Genomic DNA, 26,753 nt, shown 5'->3' on the forward strand with positions numbered 1-26,753 from the left:
CAGAACAGAGGGATGATCAAAAGTCTCAGCAATGCGGAGAATATTTTGACCAAGTTTTAAAAGATACATTTGTCATTGATATTTTTTCAAGCAGTGACAAATACTACCTTCCAGCCACATTGTAGTGATGGAGAGCTTGTAAGCTCTTTTGATCACTTTTAGGAACAAATATTACAGGCAGTAAATCATTCGTATGACACATTTGTACTGCTGAGATGTTCTACAAAGTTGCCTTTTCTTGTTAAATTAATGTTGTGAGCTTAATAATTCACCGGAAACATGACATATTCCTCTCGAGAAGTGATATATCTGCCCTTTGAATCATATGCTGAGTATTTTAGTACCTTCTCATAATATTTGACCTCGTAATCAATGATTGGGAGTGTTGTCTGTTCAGGTTGCTGCCAGGAGAGTGCGATGCCGTTTGGAGAAGCCCAGTCCTTCTTTAAAGCCCCGACCAGAGACGGACCTGGTTTGCAAACACACAGACAGGTATGATTTTCAGTATCTTTACCCTTTTGGCATTGTTGAGAAACTGCTGCTGAAGACACTACATGTTATTGTACACAAAGTGCACAAAGAGTGTGTAACTATGAACTGCACTGTGCCAAGACTCAGCAGCAGAAAATAATTTAATTAGCAAGCTTACTCTTTCACATGAATCACCATTCCCCTCCAATAAGTCTGTATTTCTAACAGTTCAATCTAGAATTTTGTTTTCTGTGCAGTCTCTTTGTGTGGTATATTTGAGAGCTATTTAGCCATAATTACATACGATTTTATAGATTTTATAGACTGTATTATCTATAGCCATAAAATCACATTAAAGAATTAAAGAATCAGCTAAACAAACAATAGAATTAAGCAGACCATTGAGGTATTCTTGATGTCTTTACTGTGTTTTTGTTCTCACCTGGATTGTTTATTCATACAACGCACTAATGACTGAAATCATAATGGACTACACCAGAAATAAGTAAGTGATGCACAGAGTAAGTACACAAAGTTTTGTTTTTCGGGAGCTCATACTTTTAAAAGTACTGATTCACATCAGCAACAGCTGTAGTTTATTCCAGTAAACAAGAATCTCGCTGAAACATCAAAGAGCTGTCACATTCCCTAGAAAATCTTGGGGAACTGGGGAAGTAACAGTGAACACATCCGGAGTGAAAAAGTAAACAACAAGGCAAAAACTGAAAAAGAGTTTAATATCTTTAATTAATAATTAAGTGTATAAGGCACTTTAGCTGCCTTAAAGGAAGAAATACTACAAAAACCTAGAAGTTAGTCAAAAGAATAATAGGTCAAAAATGTTAAATGATCAAAACACTCTCTGCTCCACTGAGCAGTAAACAAGCACAAGCACAAGCACACAGCTCAGACTGTAAAGAGAGTAACACTCTGACACTCAGGTGCTCCCATCCTGACCTTAACTACTCCTAGGCCTAATTACTGAATGGAGTCAGCTGAACAGGGCAGTACCTAAGGCAAGGACGAGAACAAAACACACTCACAGACTCAGCAACCATCAGAGGTGATAAACACTACAGTTCCTTGAATGGCCACCAAAGGCTGGCTCCAAGGGTCTGCTCCCATCTCATAACACTGAGAGAGCAGAAATAAACGTTTATGGGCTGGCACCAAACCCCCCCCCCCCCCCAAAAAAAACCAACAACTAGTCACCAGCCCACCATGGTATTATAGGAAAAGCCATAAAGCCTTTATAATAAACTTAAACCTACACCATATTCCCTATTCTGGTATTCTAAATAGTACTTAGCAAAAATATAAAACATATTGATAGGCATATTGGGACCTGATGAATGTAAACACATAGAATTACCAGATTTTTTTTCCCCACCTCATTTTTGTTTCTAAGAAAAATGAGAGCCACATATGAGGATATTCATATAAAATTTCAATACAAAAAATAGCAGTATAATGTCCTCGTAAGTGGATATCAGGCCCTTATAGAGCAAAATCGAGTATTTTGGTCTAAATAACCCAAAATGCGATGTACACATATGTGGACCAGGTCCTAGGAGGTTAAATCCCTGTAGAACAGGTCACCGGAACCACGTAAGCTAGCGCAATAATTTTTTTTGCAAATGAAACCGGAGGAGTTGAACTTACATCTTATGCCATCAGATTGTCCTAGGTCACGGTTTTATGGGCTCAAAATGTGGTCATAAATATTTTGTACTTGTAAAAAAGATTTGTGTGTGCGTAAAAAAGATTTGTATGTGTAAAAAGAATTTGTGTGTGCGTAAAAAAGATTTGTATGTGTAAAAAAGATTTGTGTGTACGTAAAAACGATTTGTATGTGTAAAAAAGATTTGTGTGTGTAAAAAGAAATTCTGTGTGTGTAAAAAAGATTTGTATGTGTAAAAAAGATTTGTGTGTGCGTAAAAAAGATTTGTGTGTGCGTAAAAAAGATTTGTGTGTGTAAAAAGAAATTCTGTGTGTGTAAAAAAGATTTGTATGTGTAAAAAAGATTTGTATGTGTAAAAAAGATTTGTGTGTGCGTAAAAAAGATTTGTGTGTGGACTTAGCCCAAAAAAACCCCTGCAAGTTACAAGTACGAATTTTGACCCTATTTTTCTTCCTTTCATCTGATTGGTCAATGTCATGTCAATCACAAATGTAACAATCCAATCAGAGAACAGATGGGTTTGGCTGTCGGAGGGGCGCTTTTTTGAACTGCAGGTCCTTGAAGGGTAATACAGTTTGAAGCTGGAGGATCTCTATATAAATATCCGATAGCAGCTAGGTCCCCTAACTTTCAGCAGCTGTTGAAAGGATAAAGTTGTGCTATATCAGTGGTTAGAAATACCATTATTACTTTAGGATTAGTTTAACACAAAGTCAGGGCTGACCCGGGACCATTGCTGTGAGTCACAGTGCGCAGCATAAAAGTCCTTTCACATCGGACGCAGGATGTGCTGCTAATGCTAACTGCTAACTAAAAGCAAAGGATCCAGAATTTGTTGCGCTGGCTGCTGGGCTCTGTGGGTTTTTGCAGCAGCTCTACCTGTACTAGATGCACCTGCTCCTTGTCTTTTCTATCTCTGACTTTATGTCCTCTACAAGAGTTTGTTTTTTTTGCTGGTTCTTCAAATGTTCAATAAAAACATGTATGCTAATTCATAACGAAGAAAGCTTTGTAATGAAGACTGTCATTTCCAAAACACTGCCCGCCCCCACCCCGCGGTCCGCAGCGCTATTGAAAAGGCTGTGGAAGTCCCTATATTAAACACGTAGACCTGTGACACAAAAATCACCAAACTCGGACGACCACAGACTGTTTTCCTTCGCGGTGATGAAGGAAAATGCTGGGTTGGCATGTAAAAGGGCATTTATTCCCTTCAAAGACCTGCAGTTCAAAAAAAGCGCCCCTCCGACAGCCAAACCCATCTGTTCTCTGATTGGATTGTTACATTTGTGATTGACATGACATTGACCAATCAGATGAAAGGAAGAAAAATGGGGTCAAAATTCGTACTTGTAACTTGCAGGGTTTTTTTTGGGCTAAGTCCACACACAAATCTTTTTTACGCACACACAAATCTTTTTTACACACACACAAATCTTTTTTACACATACAAATCTTTTTTACACATACAAATCTTTTTTACGCACACACAAATTCTTTTTACACATACAAATCTTTTTTACGCACACACAAATCTTTTTTACAAGTACAAAATATTTATGACCACATTTTGAGCCCATACAGTTTCCTTCCACATATAGCTTTGCAAAAATTGCATAAAAAGCACTTGCAGCAACAAAAACATAATATTCCAGAAACAAGCTTTGCCCGCCATTACTTGCCCAAAACCGGAAGTGACGTCATTTCGCGGAAACTGTAGGTTTTTACTTTTGGGGCTTTATAAACCTATTCTGGTGTTTTTAAAAGTCATGTTTGACTTCATGCTTTTCTGAATAGTTTCTGGGATGCTTAGAACTCAAATTGCACTGCTTTAAATAGTTTATTTTGATGAAAACGCTGTTTTCTTTGCAAATTTTCATTATAGGATTTATTTTCGTTTTTTCTGCAGTATATAAAAATTGGTGTGTCTCAAAAATAAAACTAAACACTCAAGATAAATTTCCTGTTGTTGTAAACTACTTTTGCAACTTTTTTGTATTTAAAATTTTGAGGGATAAACCTCTTAAATTTCTCTAAGTAGAAATATATGTAAAAAACAAAAACAAAAACGAGTTTCAATTTTTTTGTAGTTTATTGCACTTTTTTGCAATTTATGTAGTTACTATGGACTTAATGCACACATATTATTAAAATTTGGGCTATAACAGTTGTATTGATGTATAGCAACTTGAAATGCTCCCAAAAATGGCACTACAGCATGTAAAAATATAAAGTAAGCTCTGGCGGACGTGGTTCTATGGTAGGTCTTAAAGGGTTAATTGACAAAACCGATTTTAATTTAATGCATGTATACAACAAATGCACAGAAATCTATTATTTTTCTCCAGTAATTAAATAGATTCAACATCTTTCTTCAACAGAATTGCAGACTGCACAGATGGTACCTTCCCAAAGGAAAGAATACTATAACTTCCTAGGGTATATACTAGACTTAATATTTACTGAATACAATAATGGATTTCTATACATTTTACATCAGATGAAAACTTTGGTTGTAAGATTCAGATAATTATTTATTAAGTCAGACATTTTAAATGAGAATAAAAAAGAAAAGTATTTCTTTGTGTCCCCCTTTCCCTGTTAATGCCCTACCTGCTCCCCTGGCAAAAGTTTGCTAGACCCGCCCCTGCACAGCTACCAGCTGTCAGCTACGTAAAAAAAAGGATCAGCTGATCAAGCTTAAACATGCTGTTGCTGCTGTTGTTTAGCGTAACCTCCATCGGTTTCCTCTTTCTGGCGCAGAGAGAAAAGCCGATCAGCTTATCATTGATCAGTTTCATGATTGAATTAGCAACTTTCTAGCTGAAGTCGTACGGGACAAATCGCATTCCTTTTTTCACCTCAACTTTAAAGTTTGACCTCCTCGGTTGTAATTGGTCCAGCCCAGAGTCGATCATGACCAACTGGCCAATCCACCACTATTCATTTATAGCTTTAAAAAAAAGTAAAGAAATGAAACCCCATCGGCCCATAAAAATGAAGAATCATGAGCAGCCCACCGGGCAAATGCCCAGTATGCCCGATGGCCAGTCCAGCCCTGGTGACAACCCCTACTGGTGTAAAAGATTCTATAACTATCCCTTTATATTGTAGTAAGGCTTAATGTTATTCATGAAAGATGCATGGTTAAGTGATTCCTGGTTCCTGCAGTCCTCTCAGATAACATCAGCTAAATCAAATAAAATGAATTCAGACATTTGAGTTTGTTTTTGGTTTTGCAGCTTTCCTGAATTTTGAAATCACGTTATCTGACAATAATAATATATTACTGTGTGATTAATTATACAAAATGACCATCCGACAAGTCTGTATTGCGGGGCCGCGTTGCAGGGGCACTGAAGCCCAGGCCTCCCTCTCCCCACCTCCTCCAGCTTAACAGGCCAGTGCAGCTCCAGACCACCACCCTGGTCTGCCAGTCCAGAGGAATCCCCCTCTGATCTCCATGCAACATTGTAGAGGCGTATCAATCAGGACAGCCCTACAACATCCAGAGCCTTCAGGAACCTCACCCACCCCAGGGGCTCTGCCACCAAGGACTGCCTCAGTGACCTCCTCCACATTTGTCTGTGCTCAATTTTTTAAAATAAGTCAAATAAGTGAAATGTTATTAATAAATAAACATCTGTGTGTGTGCAATGTGCCCATAAAATCATAAAGCTGCCCAAATGTGACCGTGCTTGTTTGAAGAAAAACAAACCTCACAATCTTGAAGCTTTTAAATAGTCATTTCTAAAAGTAATCACATTTTTTTTTAAAAAAATACAATCTGTGGAGAGACTGCTAAGCTAAGAGGAGTCTTTGGGGATCTTAGCAACTCCTACTCTATATATTACTACAGGCACTTCACTGGCTGACAGTGATCACACCTGCCCATCTTGTCGCTTGTACTGTAATTGCCACACTCACACATTCAGTGGTTACTTTTCAAAACACGTCCTAGTTCTTTCAAGTTGTTAAAAAAAACAAATCCACATAGCTGTTTCTCCTTCCCACAAGTTTTAATTGGAAATAAGTGAATAAGCTACATCTTCCTTTCTCAGACTGAATTACATTAACTTTGGTCTATGAATTTCTGCTGTGTAAATAATTGTGCTGAGCTCCCAAGAGAGGTCAGCAGATGTAACTGCCCTGAGATTCATTATTATACATTATCATCTAATGTTACAGAGCTGACTCATTATATGATTATAAAATGTAAGCCTGCTTTTCTAATGTGCATTCAAAGTGAAATGATGACACCAATATGTTTTTTGTTTTTTTTAAATCAATTATTCGACAAAACTATGCCTGGGGAAGGTGTTTGCAGTTCTCACATTGACAGAAGCCCGGTATTAGCGGATGGAAGCACTGGGTTAAGGGAACAGACGAGAGATCCTGAAGGCGGATGTTGGGGTTAGGGGTTGGCTGTTAGATAAGATGAAAGTTTTGGGCTGTAGGGGTTTGAGCTTGTTAGCCAGGAGCTGGGAAACCATACTGTTATTGTTTTATTAGAAGAAAATGAAAGCGAACACCTCTGTTGTTGTCACCACTACTCTTTGCCCACCAATTCTACCTTTTCAGCACATCTTTAAATTTCCTTCTTTATTCAACATGGGAAGGAACTGGTTACTAGTATATTAGAGAGCAGGAACCCACAGATGAGAATTTTCTAAAGTTATTTGAAAGGGAATAGGAAACAGATTGCTTTAGTGTTTTCAAACATGAAAGAAGTACTTTTATATTTACAAAGTTGTGTAATCCTACAGAAAAAAAATAGAATAAGTAAAAGTCTGTTATATATGTATTGTACTCCATCTTATGCTGCAATGCAAAATTATTAGTATTAAGGATCAATGAATAAAAGAAACACAGTGTGGTATGAGAGAAATGCAACATTGTGACTTTCTTGAGTTATTATCGCCATATTGTGATGTGTGTTTATGTAGGTGTGTGCATATGTGTAACTTAAACAATGACTAATTTAGTGTAACTCTTTAGGTGCAGCTCACAGTCCTACCTCGACTGTTTTCGGATCTTATCCAAAGCTGTCTGACGGCACATGCCCTCTATTATTGCTTCTCTTTATTGCGGTTCAGATGGTATTGTATGGTAAATCATGAGGTTACATTTCTGCCTTCATAATTTTAATCAATTTTGACAAGCCACTGACTGAAATGCAACCTCAAACCATGACTGCGTTTTACAGATGGCTTTAGACACTCACTGCTTTCACTCTGCTGACCTCCTGTACATGAATTTGAACCAGAAATTTCAAATCTTGATTCGTAAGTACCCAAGTCCCCAGTTTTTTTTGAGGAATAACATGCTGAGTTATGCCTATTTTTCAGCCAAGTCAAGAATCACCAATCTGTGTTTTTTCCAGATTTTTTATAGATGCAAATGAAGAATTAGGAATAAGTTATTTGTTTTTGTCAATGCTAGCAACAAAGTCCATCTCACCATCTGTCCATTCATCCGTCCATCGCTTGCAGCGACCTGTTCGGGGTACACCTTGCCTTTCGCCCTGTAGCAGCTGGGATAAGCTCCATGTTCTTTCCTAAATTGTTATGTGTAGATGCAACACTTGTCGGGTCTTGTGTTAGTTATATGCCTTTTTCTATGGTTGACTCATCAGTGTTAAGTATTTTAAAAAACAACAAGACCATTCTTCTGAAAATGCTCAGATACAAGGACTGCACTAAAAATGAGTAAAGATGGTAGCCAATGTCTAAAGAAAAACTGAAAGAGTTTCAGAAAGCCTGGAGAACTATTGCTCAATGCTGCTTTACAAAAAAATACCCGAATCCTTAATTAGAAAACAAAGAAATAAGAGGTGGTTCTAGACTTTTTGCACATCACCATATGAGTGCTTATAGAAGGACTTCTCATAAAGTGTTATGGCTCTTGTTGGAAATGATATCTAACTCATTACAGGTGGCATTGTGATTGTACTGCATATTGAAATACAAGCAATTCTTGCATTTGTTTGTAAATGGTGAATAAAATGGAAACAGCCTCACAAAACAAAAAAAAGTAGCTGATGTTGACTTGACATGATGCCATACAAATGATTAAAACACAAAATAGCTAAACACTCCTATCAATAATTTTAACAGAATCAAAACTGATGAAATAAGGGGTGATGTATACTGAACAACATTTAATGCCGTGCAACAGCCACTTTTACATTAAATGCTTTTTAATGCTTGGCTTCTTCTTAATAACCGGAGATTTAATAGGCATGTAAAATTTGGTAGGTAGTTTGAAATGGTAGTCAAACCAGAACAACCTAATGTCATGCATGACTGAAAACAGCCAATAATATTAGCATAATCAAGAAAGCTCAAAGGGCAGGGGTGTATATGCATAAATGTGTGTGTAAGTACGTCTATGCACATTTTGTCTTAAAAAGAAAGCATGAAGGAGCGGGAGTAGAAAATAAACCCTTGCTTTTCAATAAGCTGAAGCTGCTGACATCTTATTAGGTGTTATCATTATATTACCTCTCATATGACCATTTTACTCAGAGCGTGCTCATATCCTTTTCCGTGTCTGTCCTTGGTGGCAGAGAAAATTCATCTCAGGAGGACTTTATCTGATCTAACTCTGTGTAATGAACCACTCTGTTGAGGCTGTGATGTTGCAGGGTTTCTTCTGCTTCTCATGCCAGCCGGGTACAACAGTAGTGGCAGGCCAATGTGGTTTGCAGCCACAGCTATGTTGTAGACGCATTAAACTCAGACACGAGATTGTGGGAATCTGACGGTAACATTTTGGCCCCTGATAGGGAACAATAAAAACAGGGTAAATACAATCCCCTCTGACTCATGGAAGCACATGAACATGAAGTGCTCAGAAGAGCTGAACAATATGTTTAGCACAGAAGCAAGGGCATTGTCCATCTGGCTTAAAATAATTGCCAGTATAAATGTGACAGGTCTGCTTGCATCAGATTTTCCCTCTCGCTATGCTTGGATTTGTACAACAAGGGCCCTGAGCATTATTTTATCTATCTATCTATCTATCTATCTATCTATCTATCTATCTATCTATCTATCTATCTATCTATATATACACACACACAAACAAATATATATTCACACACAGATTTTTGGTAGTACTTTCTATTACAGCTTGGTAATAAAGGAGTAACAGTAAGGTAATAAGCCAAAAACAAGAATGTAATAATGTGGTCATTTTTAAGTTATTACCAGCAATTACCAAAGTAATAACCACTTAATATGCAAGTAAATCATGGAAGCAACAGTGGTTACAGTTGAGTAATATTATGCTGAAATTTATGTAATTGGATAATAAGGGAAAATACAGGAAATATAGCTCCGTAATAAAATGGTAATAGTAGGGTAACAAGAAAGAAACAAAACATAATAATATGGTAATTATTACCCCTCAATTACCTGTGGTAGTTTGTGTCTAATGAGCAGGAAACAGAGCTGCAAAATGCAAAACTGCCTGTTTCTATTTAATAATAGATTAATTACCTATTAAATCAAACTGAAAAAGTGTGTGATTAGTGAATAAAGAAAAGACACACACAGACGCACATGCACACACACAGAAGTGGAAAAAAATGGCTAAGAGAATGAATAGTTAAAGCTACGATGTGCTTTATCAGGAAAACATAACTATGTTTTGTGGCAAGCTACTATTAGAATTTGGCAAAAAATGTTCTTGCAATCTGGAAAGTGAATAATACAGATAGCACTCATGTTCATTAAATACTAGAAAGCCACAGTGAGTGAAAAAGACAGGGACAGAGAGAGACTGTCCTTCTTTTTTTTTAAAACTGGCTATATTCCATAGCTGGGGACCTTTCCACCAAAAATGAATTATGAAAGTAATAGACAAACTTAAAAAAAAATGCTGAGTATAGTGTTTTTAAGCAAACTTGATCAACTTTGTGAAACACTGTCTACTTCAAGCTTGTTAAGTCAATTTTTCCTTTGTTTGTGTAAAAAAACGAAACAGTGCAGTACTAGGCTGCTGTAGTCGAGATTGTATGTCTAAGGACTCTTTAATGTGCCAAGATGTGGGAACATATTGTTTAAACAAGTTCTACAACTTACAGCTCTTTCTGAAAAAAAGTTGAATAAAAAAAGAGGAATTTCATGATAAAGTTTTGTGAGTTTTTGAGGTAGTTGTTGAGTTTTGATGAAATGCCATTATGTAGTCCTTTTATTAACCACAAAATTAGCAGATCAAAAGGGGAGCCTTAGGAAGGTAACTGACTGCCCTGAAAACATCAATCCAGTACTATGTTAACCTTTTTAGTGTTTTACATTGAGCATGCATGGAGCACCAGCTCTCAAAGGCAGTGGTAACTGATTAAACAAGCATTAGCTATCTAGCCTGTTAACAGTATAATATTGCATTTTTATGCTGAGGTTCAAACCACAAACTAAAATGGGGAAGAAAGGTGATTTAAGTGACTTTGGTTATAGGTGCCAGACAGGCTGGTCTGAGTGCTTTAGAAACTGTTGATCTACTGGGATTAATCTGAAAATGAGAAAATATTGAATGACCAGGAGTTTTCTGGGAGAAAATGCCTTGTTGATACCAGATTTCTGAGGACAATGGCCAAACTGCTTCAAGCTGAAAGGAAGGCAGAAATAAATTACTTTTGTTTAGCTGTAACAAATACAAGAAAGATTTACAGAAGAGCACAATGTGTCAAACCTTGAATTAGATGAGCTACAGAGGCAGAAGATCACATCAGCTTCCACTCCTGTCAGCTAAGAGTAGGGAAATGAGGCTACAGTTCGCACAGGCTAACCAAACAACAGACAGTAGGAAAAACGTTGCCTGGTCTGATGAGCTTTGATTTCTGCTGCAAGGTTTAAATAGTAGGGTCAATATCTGGCAGAAAGAACACTCGAAAGAACGAACCCATCCTGCCTTGCAACCAAATCGGGATTGTTGAAGTGCTGCAGCCTACTTGAGTGTTGTTGCTGACCATGTCCATACCTTTATGACAACAGTGTACCCATTGTTTATGTTGCAAAGTTCAAATAATCTGAAACTGGTTTTCTTCAATATTACATTGAGTTTGCTGTACTAAATTTGGCCTCCACAGCCACCAGATTTCACTAGCACATTATATTTGCTTCTCTGTAAACAGCAGATGCGTTACTCTAAAGGCCTGCTGCATTTTGAAACACAACAATGTCTCCTGGTGCTGACAAGATACTTTGAGGACACAGGGCACACATCAATTGTCTTTAATGATTTTGTATGCGGATTATTACACCGGCGGCATGAAATGTGCCAGAGGAACTCACTATCCTTTTTTGAAATGAAGAAGCACTGGAAAGCCATTAGAAACACCAGTCAATTACGACGCCCGATGGATGGATTTTGCAGTCAAGCGTGGTTAAGCTCAACATAAACTAATGGGGAGTCTTTAAATGAGCTTGACCTGCATATGATTTTAATTAGCTTTCCTGCCCTAAAGGCTTCCATTAACTGTTTAAAAAAAATCAATAGTGCCAGTATTGATGCTGAGCGAGAGCTTAAACGATGTCCTAACACTTCACTGATTCAATCCTGATAGAGAGATAGACTGCACGAGAGAAACACATATGGGTGCTGTTGTTTACAGCCGTTATTTTGATACATCACTTTTCTAGGCGTCTGAATGTGTTTGTCTCATGCTGCATCCAAATTGGTTTTTCACTGCACATCTTCATGGGAAAATAGAGGGAAAAGATTTACACGACCACATTCATGTGTACACATACTTTAGAAAAACAAATATTCAATATGCCTGAATTCCACTTGAATTTAAATTTGCTCAATTCAATACCATCCAGCTTAATTCCCAACACTGGCTGCCAATGTCAAATGTTTTGAGTGCCTCCGAAGCACCCCACAGACGCTTTCCAGAACTCAGGGATTGAATGAATGAAAGGATTGAAGCTGTCTCCTGTTACTTTGAGTAATCAAAAGAGGGAGTGTCACATTTGGGGAATGTCTAAGTTCTGTGGTTTTATATGTGCTGCTTTTACAAACGACGAGAAAATACTAAAGTAGCGTTTTGTTTTGTGTCATTATTATGCTGCTTTAATGTTGAGGGTCCTTGTCAATGCACTGTAGGTCATCTGTACAGTGTTCTGAACTCCAAGCATAAACACAGAAATCACACAGATCTGACAACACCCACATAAACTGGCTTAAACCTAATTATTGAGAGTTGCTATAAAATCCAACTCAAATAAGTGACAGCCCAGGCAAGCGTGATATGTCAAAATTGCTGCCTAATTGGCAATGAACTCCATCTGAGAGTCCAATCTCCCAGCAATTTGTCGGTATGTGGTATATGTTTAAGTTTACCTTTTCAACTTTCTTACTGAAACGAGATAAGAAGCTTATCTCCTATGTCTTATGTATGAGGATAAATACAGGAGGTAATTAGTGTTTTGAGGGTCTACCTTGGATGTATTTAGAAGAACTGTATACAAGACACAACATTAACTTTACTCAAAGCTATCCAACATCACTTAAACCAGTGTTCGCACATGTGCAAAAGTGGAGGTATGTGCCAAAGTCTCAGGACGCTACATTCATGCTTGCTTGAAAACTTCGACATCATTGTCAACTCCAAAACTGAGTAAGAAGAAGCATGTACATAATTAATCCCTACTCCATGCTCAACACTCTATTGATTCACCATATTCATCATTACCTCCACTTTCCCTAAGCACTTATATACACTTGTACCTCCAAAAAAGGAGAGGAAAAAGAAAGGAAAAATATATAATTAGAAACTCTTGTTCATCAAATATTCAAGTCAAACTAGAGTCGCTTTAAGGCACTGTTATTAGAAAAAAAACCAACTTTAGCAGATGGCACTATCCCTCAGCAAGATAAAGTTGTTGTAGTTTCCTTGATAACATTAGCAGTTGTTGCATTAAGTGTGAAAAACAACTTTTCTGAGTAATTTCCTTGGTTGGGTGTAGGGTTTCTATCCATTTCACCAAGCAACTTTTTTCTAGTTGCATTTCTTCAGATATTTGAGTACTTGTGTTTAAGCTGATGTTGAACATTACATAGGCCCTGTTTATGAATACATAATGCCTCATTTGAATCCACTGAAACTTCACATTTCTACCTCTATCTCCTGCATTTCAGTCTCAATAGAAAGTCCTGCAATTTCCTAGCCAATCGCCTAAAACAGTCTCTCTTCCTACTGTGACGATATCAGCTTCCTTTTCTAGAGGCATACTGTCACTCCCTGTAGTCTCGGGAAGGAAAAATGGAAGTGACCCTTACGACACTAAATAGCTGTCAACCGAATCTAAACTGGGCCAGTTTCTTGTTCTCCCTCGGCACACCTGCAATCCCCCCCTCCCGCTGTGGTGGCTGTCTTTAGTATGACAGCATAGAAAAGCTCCTTAGACTCCTTTGCCCCATCCAGATGGTGGCTATAATGGCCACCCGGACAATTTATCATGTGTATCTGCTGAGTACAGGGAGTTAACAGGTAATTAAAATCATCAGTCACGCAACAAAAGAATGGACTAAAAAGATGGCAATGAAAAAAAGAAAAAGGAAAGGGACGTTTCTGTAAGTTTTGTGCCATTTTTATGTTCTTGCAGTGATTTGGAGGTATAGTAAAAGAAAGGGAAGAGAGGAAAAGGAAAAAGGAAAACAAAGAAATAAATCAACAAAATCTTGAGTGATAAGCTTTGACATTGGATGGCGTCTAACTTGCAAACAACGAACAACATTTAAACCTTTGTTCTCTTATTGACAATCTCCGCTAAAGCAGTGAAAGGGGGATGAAAAGACAGACAGATACAAAGTGAAAAGGAGCGTTGCACACTGTCACATAGAGAAGGTTTGTGTGCTAGCTAGCCTGTCTGACACTCTGAGGTCCCGTCTTTAATAAGGTCCCAGCTTGCCACTGATCCCTCTTGTTCCCACTTAATGGGGATGTGGAGAAGCAATGACGTGTGGGAAAGGCCAGTGAAACCAGCCCTATACTGGCCCACCACAATCAATACTCATTTGGCCTCCACCTCTCTTTCCCCAAAAGTAATTAATGAGAAGAACGGAAGTATCTGGCCGCTGACAGTTGATTTCCCTGCCGGTCCCTGTCCTTAACACCCTGTCCATTTCTCATGCTTCTACTTAAAAGCTTCATTATGGTTGAAACCAAGCATTCAGCATTGGAAAGTGACACAGATATAGGCCGACACAAACGTCAATGTGCATCATGTTCAAACATGTGAGAAAGTAAAAAGGTAACCAAGAGGTGCTATACACATATCTTTCAGGTAGTTAGATCAAATGGACATGTATTCACCTGCTCACATCTTGAATTTTAAATCACTGAGTTAATATAGTTAATATAATTTGTTCAAGTAGTTAAAGTGGTGTGGTGGAGACCTTGGGTTTGAGTCCCACTGGCTGGCTTTTGGGCTTTTATGCTGTTGAGTCTTCCGAATAGTGGAGTTTGTTACTGCTCTTAAGACCCACCTAATCCTGCTTGGTTTATTCTGATTTTATTGTTTTACTCATATTTATTTATGTCTTGTATTTTTAGTCATGCTTTTACTCTGTGTTGTACATTGTGTGTTTACTATATTCTAGTCATTTTTATTCTGAACCAGAGGAAAATGGATGGATGGATATCTTGCTCTTATGTTTCAACATTTTCTCATGTAATATGAACAGACTTATCTAATTGCTCAGAAAAAAACAAAATAAACAAACACAAAAAAAATCTCTCTGCTTCATCTAGACTTCATTTCGTTAACCTAACCCGTCGCCAGCGACAGGTTATTGTTTAAAGCAGGCGTGGGCAACTCCAGGCCTCAAGGGCTGGTGTCCTGCAGGTTTTAGATATCACCCTGGGTCAACACACCTGAATCAAATGATTAGTTCATTACCAGGCCTCTGGAGAACTTTAAGACATGTTGAGGACATAATATAGCCAATGTAAATCAGCTGTGTTGGATCAAGGATACATCTAAACCCTGCAGGACCCCGGCCCTTGGGGCCTGGAGTTGCCCACCCCTGGTTTAAAGGGTAAATTAGGTTAGGGTTTAAAGGGCTAGATTGTTCAACCATACTGCTCGCCTAAGCCTCCACCTTACTTGCGTTTAACAGGACATTTCAATAAGATTTTATGATGATAATAATGGCAGTAACAGTGATAGTTTTGATGACTGTGATTATGGCTTTCTAAAGGGAAATCAATATATAATTTCAGTGCTGTCTGTGGCTTCCAATTTAGAGAAGAATCAAAATTGTGGTGGAAAAAGTATCGTGGCTCGTTACATAAATACAAACATCAGTGAAAATCAAACAGAATCTAAACTTTTTGTTGCTTCAAAATCCCCTCTCATCCTCTCGCTGAAGTACACAGGGAGAGCAGTGAAGTGCCACTGCAGAGGAGGTACAGTATAAATAGCAGTCGACCCTGCTGTAGCACCCACAGTAGACTCACTGCAGCAGCACAATTTCCTATAGAGCAAATTTCCAGCAGAGCCATCTATACACAAGCCTGCTGTCAAAGTCAGCTATCCTGGAGTTAAAATAGAGCACACAGTTGATACAGTGTTGCATGAATGGGCCATGAAGAATTGTTTGAATCTAGAAGCATGCACTTTGATAGCACTCGTAATGTCCAAGGTGATGGTAAATGTGGTAAAGAATAATGCAATCCCTGTCTGGGCCGATCACACAGTGCTTCAAATAAATGTGCAAAAGGTCACAGTTTGATGTTTTCTGTGGAACAAAGAAAATGCTATTTTGGAGGGAATGTTTCCACTTTCTGTTAATCAACTTCTTCTGCAATTGTGCTGCTTTACTCTGACCGAACACACGCCAACTTTTACTGGTAAATACTTCCAAATATCTGGGACAAAGGTAGTTCAAACGGTTTCTATTAGTTAATCCACTGATTTTCTGTTTAGGTATTAAAGTAGGTGGCGGTTCAAAGGGATAATACAGTGTGTACGTCTTGTATATGACAATAGAAGGCTTGTCATTGTATTTGATGTCTCACTGTGAATACAATTGAATACAGTGTGAAAGTGTAGTACAAACTTTAAGACCTCAAGCTGAATACGTCTCCAGTGGTTGTTAAAATGTATAAAGGTCTGTGGAGATTTAAGTTAGAACTGCTGTCATTATGAATGGTTTGATGGAGTGAGGTTACTATAATTTCATTTAAATGAACTGAACCGACAAAAGGCATTGACAACTGATTTATCCAACTTTCAGAAGACAATGGCGCTGCATTCTTTGGAGGAAATTCAGCCCGAAGATTGAAGAGGGGATTGAGGTGGGAGTTCAGAGAGAGAAAACTTCAGAGAACATCCATCAGGATTGCAGAACAATGAATCCAATCACTCTGTATTAATGAGCCAATGCTTAAAATAGTTCCCGTTGTGAGGTGAAGTCAGGGGAAATGATCTTTGCAGGAGGGGAGAAGCTTCCTGATAAAAGTCTGGGCATAAATCATTTTGTGCAAGAGAAATAGCAAATCTCTTTTCCTTCAAATTCTCCACCTGCTCTTAGCACTGCTGAATAGCGATCCATGGGAATAGCTATTCTTAACAGTGGCTGCGAATAGGTGACTTACAGCTCTTCTGGAGTGCCCACAGGAGCTGACTGAGGGTATTCTATATGGCCACACACAACACTGCAGAGCATGTGGTCAGCTCAGTGATGGTCTGAACAACTTAAAGCAAAACTGGCATTCAGGTATATCCTGAAGAATATCTAGTAGATTTGTGTGTTCATGAGGAAACTTCAGAAAAGCATAAATTGCTTCAGTAATTTTGATAATGTTGTCAAAAATTTTTCAAGACACGTTGCTCGAATATTTTTCATGCTTCCAATCCTCTTCTGCCTATACAAATCTTCAAACAATACAATATTTTCTTGCACCAGTTGGCACATACACCAAGCCCCAACAGATGTTTTAGAAAAACAGCGCACTGCGACTGCACCACAAGCTTATATGTCAATATAGTCACTTTAACTAGCTATAGCACAAAAAAATATTTTATGACACAAAAATGTTCCTAGTATATTAATTATATGTGATTTAAAAAAACAACAACAATTAAGCATACATGTTCAGCCAACTGCAATGGATGGACTCAGTTGACATTTAAAACAGAGCAGGTAATAAACTGTGACTCTGTGCATGACAGCTGCAGTAAGTAAAGGATAAGACTCACAATTACCAATAAGAGTAATAATTATAATTAATGAAGTGACTGATGTTGCTTCATATTTCTTTGGTTTACATATGCTCATTGAAGCAGCAGCTGCTCAACAAAAGATGAAGGGAACACTTGATCCCACCAGTTTTGCTTTTTACTAGTGTTCTTGTTACTGCTAGTAGCATGGGAGAATATCTGTAGCCTAGTAAGGTTGCAAGTAGTTCTGCTCCTCCAAGACAGCCTATACCATGTGTCACCACAGGACGGTTTGTCTGAAGAAGGTGGAGAAAATAACAGTAGGAAAGCTGGATAGGGCCTTAAAAGGGCGTCAACCCAGCAGCAGGACCAGTATCTGCTCCTTTTACAGAAGTTCTCAGATGATACAGCCATCATTGGATGCGTATCAGACGGGAATGATCAGGAATACAGGGGGGTCATCAGTGACTTTGTTGGCTGGTGTGAGACCAACGTACTCCAAATCAACGCCGGCAAGACAAAGGAGATGATCATAGACTTCAGGAGGAAGTCACCCCCTACAACACCGGTGAACATCCAAGGGAAAGACATTGAGATAGTGGACTCTTATAAGTACCTGGGTGTTCACCTCAACAATAAACTGGACTGGACTACAAATACAGACGTCCTGTATAAGAAGGGCCAGAGTCGACTCCACCTGCTGAGGAGACTGAGGTCCTTCGGAGTCTGCAGGACTCTGTTAAGGACATTCTATGACACTGTGGTAGCATCTGCCCTTTTCTATGCAGTGGCATGCTGGGGGAGTGGATGCACGGACAGGGACAGGAGCAGGATTGACAAACTGGTGCGGAGGTCTAGCTCTGTGCTGGGATGTCCCCTGGAGTCTGTGGAGGTGGTTGGTGAGGGGAGGATGTTAGTAAAGCTGACATCCATCATGAACAACCCACATCACCCACTGCATGAGTATATGAGTGGGCTGAGCAGCTCCTTTAGTCAGAGACTGAAACACCCTCGCTGCAGGAAGGAGCGCTTTCGCAGATCATTCATCCCAACAGCAGTTAGACTCTATAACTCCTCAATCACGATGTCATAAGTCACTGGACACTGTGAACATCCACGGTCACCACTTCATGCATAATGGACCTTCCATGACCTTCCAAGCTATATAGTTTATGTCTTCCATATTTCCAACTATATCCATAATCACATACTGTGTATGCTACCATTGTATATAGTGTATTATCTTACTTTTTTCATTGATTGTACTTATTTGTATTTTTGTATTTCCTTCATATATCTGTACTTGAGCTGAGGTGATGCAAAAATTTCCCCGTTGTGGGATCAATAAAGTCTTATCTTATCTTATCTTTTTGTGACAAGGAACAGGAAGCGCTGCAAAATGACCTCAACTTGTGCATGTTTCTTGGAAAACCACTCCACAAAGCATGAGGATGACTGATGTCCTTAAGTCGGACCTGAGCCCAGAACTATGGAGCAAGACTGGCATTTTGTAGAGAACACCAGAAAGATTGTGTATGCAGTCCCTGATGATGAAGGCCTCGATGCCAACCACTAACCCTCAGGTTTGCCAGACCTGAATCCAATTGAAAATGTCTGGAACATTATGTATTATGTATTGGTGTATCCAATGCTGCCAAATGGCACTACAGACTGCCTAAAAGGTCACTGATGCCCTGATCCAGATCTGGGAGGAGATCCCCCAGGACACCATCCAGGATGTTGCTGACACTTCAATCTGTTGCAATTCAACCTAGACACGAGTAGTGATTATGGAGTGTGTGCACCTCAGTCATCTAAATGTGCATGTACTATGAAGTTTGCAGTCCTTTATAAAAGAAATAAAAACTGTTAAAGTTTTTCATTAAACAGTTTTTAATGTTCAAGAAAAACAAACAGTTTTTGTAGCAATTCCCTCAAACAAATCCTCTTTTTTCACTGGTTCATTTTTGTTTTCGCTGTGGAAGAACCACTATGTCAAAAGACGAGCAGTGGGGTTATTTTAAAATGCACAAAAGGAAATTAATTAATTTTAAATCATACTGGTCTCCCAAACATTCACGTTCATTCCCTTATATATGCATCTAAAGTTTGACTTCACTCTATGACTTTGTCTCTAGCCCAACTATCTGTTGTTACCCATATTAAGCAGGTGAGTATTTGTATGCTGTAACCTGAATATCAATAAACATATACAAGGCCATTCTATTGGTGCAGATTTCCCTACTGAGCCCAGCTGTGATAATTTGGCCTTTCTCACCTGCTCTTTGCATTTTCTAGCCTTTGTCTTCCTGCTCAAAAGTATAACAAAATCAAATGAAGATAGATGTATTAATTCTCGAATAAAATATCACCATCTCCTGCTCTCTTTTCCCCCAAACTGCGCAATTAGGATAGGGCAAAGATCAGACATTTATTGTTTATGGTATGGGTAAAACATGACAATCACCTCTAGCATTCTCATTGTTTAGCTCAACATCTGTTGTTTTTCTCCACAGCTCCAACTAAACTAGTCAAGGTTTTTTTTTCTGTGTGTGTGCGCGTGCGTGTGGTAGCAGCAGGTCATGGGCATTGACATAAGAGGGTGCTGAAGGGCAGAAAATGGGCAGGGGGCAACAGATGCCCCAGGTCACATGAAGCCCTGTGGGAATCAGGCTAAATAAATCTGCCGACAAACTCACTGGGTGAACACCTGCTAACACTGTATCACAGATGCACAAAGTTATTATTATTATTACACACACACACACACACTCCTCGTGCCTATGGTACGACAACTTTTCTTCGTGCCCCTGGTACTCTGCGCAGAAACACTTTGCCACACACACACACACACACACACACACACACACACACACACACACACACACACACACACACACACACACACACACACACACACACACTGGAGCCTATTCCAGCTATCAGGGCAAGAGGCGGGGTACACCCTGGACAGGCTGCCAGTCTGTCGCAGGGCTAACACAGAGAGACAGACAACCATTCACCTATGGGCCTTTGGGCAACTTAGAATTATGAGTTAACCAAACCCCACTAACTGCCATGGAAGGAAGCAGGAGAACCCAGGGAAAACCCACGCAAACATGGGCAGAACATGCAAACTTCACACAGTCCAACTCAGGACCTTCTTGCTGCGAGGCAACACTGCACCACCGTGCTGCTCCATTTAGCCAATTTAATAAAACATTTTCTAGATTAGTCCAAGGTCACGGTTAAAAGCAAAGCACAGTGTTGTGGATATTATGGACGTGCTGGAGGTCCGATGTTTGTTGAACGCCAATAAATGCAAAAAGCAGAAAACCAAAGAAAAGCCCTCCATTTCTTTATATTTTGCTAGGAAAATGTAAAGAGCTACAGTGACTTATTAAAATGTACAACATACATTGAAATGCAATACATAAAGCAAAAGTTTGTACAACAAACTTGAAAATTAATATGTCGCATGGCCACCTTTATTCTTCAACACATCTCTCATAGACCATTGTCATTTCTTTAAGCAGTCCTCAGGAATAGTTCTCCCAGCTTCTTCAAGGACATTCAAAACTCTTCTTTAGATGCAGGCTGGTTTTTGTTCTCCTCTCTATCAAAGTGATCCCACACTGCTTCAAAAGTGTTGAGGTCCGGCCTCTGGGAAGGCTGATCCATGCTTTTTCTGCATTGGCAGTGTGTTTGAGATCATTGTCATGCTAAGAAATGAAGCTGCTTTCAATCAGATGCTTTTTGCATGGTGTGACTGCTAGCACAGTCAGTGGTGATGGACACGATCTCCATCACCACTGACTGAAACACAGACCCGAACCATGACAGAGCCTCCACCGTGTTTTGCAGATTGTTAACACTGTTGAACCTCTCTCTTGACCCCGTGAGCTAAAAATCACCATCGGATAAAACATGTTTTAGTGCACTTCATATTGTAGGTTAGCCTCTTTCTCTCTGGAGGTTGAAATTACAATGCTATAGTGTCACAGCTTAATAATATAGCAAGTTTTTGATACATGAAGCCATCCATGTCGGTACGTTATGCTCTCTTTCCTGGAACACTATGGGGTCATCCCTTCCTAATTTACTTCCACTGTGGGAGGGCACATCCCAGCATGAATCAGGGGGAAAAGCAGGAAAATAAACCAAAACAGTCTACAGTCCATTTCAGGATTGACACAGATACAAATAAAGATGCACCAGCATGGCCAAATTTGCACTAGTGGGGCTTCTTTCACCTGATCTGTTAATTTTTGGGCTACTGAAAACTAGGCCCCCTGAAGAGAGCTACACAAACACAGAAAGAGCAGAAGGGGTGAGGGCTGAGATTAAATCCTAATACCTTGTTGCCAAAGCCCAATTGCCAATTGCCAAATCCCAAAGCACTGAACTAATATATCATCTCTTCATTCAAATCAGCTTTAAACAGGAAACAGAATCACTTTGTCAGTTAAACCTCAATTTTCCTATAATGACCATGGCAATTTTATTCATGTAGCACATTTCATTACAAGCAAACTGTGCTTAACACAGAAGAACATAAAAACCTGTGTAGGTTTACGATGCCAAAAGCTAAATATAATGAAACAAAGAAAAACTAAAAAGTAAAATAATTCCAAAAGTAAGTCTTTTCATGAAATCACTAGATATCCCTGCCTCCTGAAGTTATGCCTCAGTACAACCAAATCATTTTCTCAGCCATGTTTAGGTGGCGACAAATGAATAACGTGCCACATTTATCATCTGCTCTTTCTTGATTATATTCAATAATAGGCTGTTGTGCTAACACCATGCCAAGTCATCTGCCGCCGTCTCTCTGTGGGCCCTCTCATTCTCACCAGTGAATGCATATGACAGAGGTATCATGAGTGAATAATAATGAGCATGTGCTTCCCAGACTTACTGATTAACATGGTTAAAGTAAACCAGCCATCTTTGCATTCCTTTACATTAAAACAGCTGCAGAATGGGGGCGGGACCAAGTGTTTGGAGAAGATGGTTGTATTAAATGCAGAACTGTCATCAACAAATAGTATATGAAATTATTTTTTTCCTTCCCTCTGTGAAACACAGCTATTTGGATTGCAGTCAGAACACGTCTTTGTTGATCTGTTGGCTTGATAAGCAAACCACTAGCTGGTTAGTGTGATTGATACAATTCCCTGGATGTCCACTGCCAGTTTGTCAAAGCACTTCATCACAGAAGAATCAGTGTTTTAGGTCTTTAATCATTAAGACATGTTACCCAGTTCAGTTAAGAAACAGGAGCCATGATAGCTGTCATGCAGCAGCTGGTGATGTGGCTTGTTGCAAAAGATGGGATGAATATGTCTCTAAAAGAGCTGCCATACTCCCTAAGGCTTTGTCTGTGGTTCTCTGCTGAGAAATTTGACTCAACCATAGACTCCGGTCAGTTTGACTGGCAGTGTGTCACTGTCTCTTTCCCCCACTTCTTTTTTTCTCAGATGAGTTGCAGACATATCGCATGCATCTGTCTTTTGTATTGATGTAGTCGCTCTTCATTTTTTTTAACCCATGCTGCTTGTGCCATTGAAATGTTTTTGGCTTGTTTTTATGTTTACAATTCAATTCAGTTTAAAATAAAATAACTTTATGTATCAGTGCAGTATTGACGTGATATCTCATGCATGTGGCATGTGTTGTGACAGGTTTTAGTAATCTACAAAAAATGTTTAGTTGCTTAAATGATCCAATATTTAAGATACCAGACTGGTCAAGTAGCATCGAGCAAAGAAATCAAAACACCAACTATAGATTATTTTGTGTTTAAGAAATGAAGTTCTATGAATTCCCACTTGAGTTAGTCTCAATTGAAGTGCCAACAGTTATGACTATGAATTTTCTTTTTTTTCTAGATCTCCCACTGAAGAATCTTTATGGCTTAAATGTTGTCGGTATGGATGCTTTGGTTGACACCTGGATGCTGACACAGACAGCTGTACCTGGTCACTGGCTGCAAGGCTTCACTTGTAGTAGTTTGAATTCCTGAACTGGAACTCTTGGCTGTGTTTTTAGCGATAGTGCCTTTGGGAGCATTTTTATATAATTATCTGACAAGTAAAATGACTTGCTGTTTTACATTTTATTTCCATGTTATTTAGTGCTTAAAGGGTGTCTATATCTCATGCTGCATGCATACAATCACGACTCATTGGATGGTGTTGCTGCGGCTACATCTTTTCTTTATGACCAGTGTATGCTTCTTATGTTTTTCGAAAAAATGATGTCATTTAGGATAACTTCCTTGTTCTATTGACATTTAATAGTTGTGTCTATTTTGAAATAACTTCTGTAAATTTGCTGTATACAAATGTCTACATTCATAAAAGAGAATGTTAAACTTGCATAAAAGAAAATATGTTGTAGAAACTATGCACAAAGAGGTGGGTTAGGTGGGAGAGTAAACTACTAGAGTACACAATTTTTCTAGCTGAAAAGAGCAGGGGGGCTGGAAGTGGTCTGAATGGGTTACATGATGGGTAACCAATTCAGGGAACACTTAGGACAAATTTTTGTGATAGTGGCCGTAAGTACGTGAAGAGTCTAAGCTGTTGGGAAACTCTGAAGATCTTGATCTTACGTTCTCTAGATCTCATCTTCTGTTTCTCTTCCACCCACTAACACCCTCTCTGTAACGGCTCTCTTTATTTATCTCTTTTCTCATCTCTTTCTTTCCCGGCGTCTCGTTCTTCTCTTCTCTCATTCTTTCTCTTTGCAGAGCTAATGGCGGCACCTCGGTTGCGATCCAATCACAGGCTGGCTGCAGCAATCACCGTCTGCTGATTGGTTTTATAATCCTCACTGAGGATCTCAGAAGGGAGAGAATCAGCTGGCTTAGAAGTCCTGCTCTACGGGCCGTCATACCGATGCACACATGCACACGTCAAAACACACACAGACTTTATTCCTTAAACTCTGTAACTGTATCCTATTTTCCTGAATTCACATCATTGCTTTTATTCTGGGCACAAAAGTTTTCTAGGAATGTGAGAGCATTATTACATATGTGTGTTTGTGTGGTAGGATTGCAATGATTAAACAACAAAGAGGAAAGGAGGGCATTTGCTCCCTTCGAGCTGTCTATATAAAATAAAGTGTCATTCATCTTGCATGTACCTCTGAATTCTTTTGGCTATATATGTGCATACATATACGATAATAACACCTGCATCAATATATTTTAGGATATGATGCAAGGCTGCATCAGAGCCCTGCAACACCTTACTAGAGATCATCTGAAAGTACAAGTGAATGCAAGAAGTAAAGCCATAAACACTCCAGCCCAAACTCCCAGATCAATAAGCTCAGCTTTAATTCTCATATTTATACATCCACAGAAGAAAAGCTAATCTTCAAGGCACAATATCATAGCTAAATCCCCATATACTCACAGGTAACAGTGGAGGTTGGATTTGCCTTCTAGCATGGATAACAATATGAGAATAGAAAATGTAATTACTCAACACACCCAGCCAGGTGCTGTTCATAAAAAATACAATAACTCATACATAAACACACGTACACGAGCTACACAAAAGACAGAACCCAAATCTGTGTGTACACTTAGTACGTTCTCTATTCTCACAACTGGCCATCTATATTTATAATGATTATTTAAGTACAGTCTGCATAAGCCACTCGCATTTTAAATCCCAATTTCAAAATCCTGCTTCTGATGCTTTGGGTTTGCTTTCTGCATTGTTCAGCATGTTGCATCAGACTCTAACCCACTGTATGTCCTATTTCCTGTGTCCTTGTCCTATATATGTGAAGTTGTATATGGATAAATATTACTTCTACTAGTCTGTGCTTTCCTTGGTGTCTATCAAAATGAACTGTACAGGTATTGCTTTGATGTATGCAGTCTAAAAATGCATTAAAACCAGGGCAATGCAAACATGTACACCATGTGAGGTCTCAGTTTTCTTTTAAATATTTCCAGTGTTATCCAGCACCCATGAAACCATTTTGAATGAAGGTATAATTTCCCACTTTTGTTATTCAGCTACTATCGATGCATCTGTTTTACATAAGATATTTGCTGGTTGAAGTTCAGTGCTTCTCAACTTGTGAGCCATAAAGTCAATGAAGGGGGGGGAGTGGTGGATAAGGGGAAGATATGGAGTGAAACTAAATTGAATTGATGTAATATTTGCAGCAATACACAAAACAAGTCTCTTTTTTTCTGATTCTATCATACTGACCTTTATGACAATGAAATGAAGATGGAAGTTTTTTGTTGATAACTGATACAAATTGAGATTTGGGGCATTAGGTTTTGATGGCAACTGAAAGACAGCATAATGTGCAAGCATAGTGCTGCACAGTGCTGTGATGTTTATGCACTAAGCATGTATAGCAAGTGATGTAGAGTCTGCAGTCCTGATCAGATATATTATATCGAATGTAATTAATATTTTGACTCATGGTTAATTAAAAAGAGTCAGGAATAGTGCAAATGAATCCCAAGGAAATAAAGATTATTAGCTGTTTGTAAAAGACATCTGGGAAAATTCAACATAGCAATCTGGCCTGGACAAAGATTTTGCATTGAAATAGTTCTTATTTTTAGGCCAAAATGACTTTAATGTTGTGCTTTTAATATTGAAAGAGAGAAATCAGATTTACAAGGTCTTAGTTCAAGTGCAAGAGCTGTTCTAAAAACATGTCTGGGATCAGACCAGAGACCAAAGTTCTCTGATGTGATCATCTGAAGCCTCCTGCTGAAGTTACAGATGTATTCAATGCATCTAAAAGGGAAATGGAGAGAATTTGAAAGCTCTTCCCAAAGACTGGGGATGTTCATGACAAACACAGGTCAGGTAGGCCACATAAGACAAATGCTTGAGAGGACAACTGGATGAGTCAACACGTTAAGGCCAGGTATTGGTCAAATGATGGCTAGCCTGAGGAAAACGGAATGCCAGCAAAATCTAATTTAAAGAAGAACTGTTTTCTGGTCCCTACTACAATATTGTTGTCAAGAAACCAGTACAAAAGAAATATGGCTCTCACAGGAGAAAACTGGAGATTTTTTTTCCAGGAAAATCATCAATTAAGCTCTGTCTATGCTTCCAAGTCTTGACTCTTGGCTTACTTAGAGAACCATCACATTTTTGGGTCATATATGTGGTTAAACCCAGTAAGGGGGTGCCAAGGGGATCTGTAAGGAGAATGGAAACATTGCAAGTGCCAAAGAGGTCTTGCGTCAGAGTACATTCACGACTGTGAGCATGTTGAAATTCTTCAGGAAGATGGAGATCCTAACCACACATTAGGTTCCACTATAAAGTTTCTAAAAGTGAAGAAGATTGAAGTCCTCCAGGCCTGGCCAGCATAGTCTCCCGATATAAATATTATCAAGCATATCTGGGGATAAATGAAGGAGG

The 26,753-nt window shown here is 38.9% G+C and overlaps 1 protein-coding gene across 1 annotated transcript in view; it reads right to left on the reverse strand.

Moving 5' to 3' along the window:
• LOC146370454 (ephrin type-A receptor 6-like) overlaps window positions 1-26,753 on the reverse strand; it is a 176,807-nt gene that overhangs the window by 33,892 nt on the left and 116,162 nt on the right. Inside the window, exon 6 of the mRNA XM_084908633.1 lies at window positions 345-469. Coding sequence (XP_084764759.1) covers window positions 345-469 — 125 coding nt within the window. The remainder of the gene's footprint in view (window positions 1-344; window positions 470-26,753) is intronic.

This window comes from Perissodus microlepis, chromosome 16 (assembly GCF_051167445.1).
Source record: "Perissodus microlepis isolate ML-2025 ecotype Zambia chromosome 16, ASM5116744v1, whole genome shotgun sequence".
In the NCBI taxonomy this organism is placed as follows: Eukaryota; Metazoa; Chordata; class Actinopteri; order Cichliformes; family Cichlidae; genus Perissodus; species Perissodus microlepis.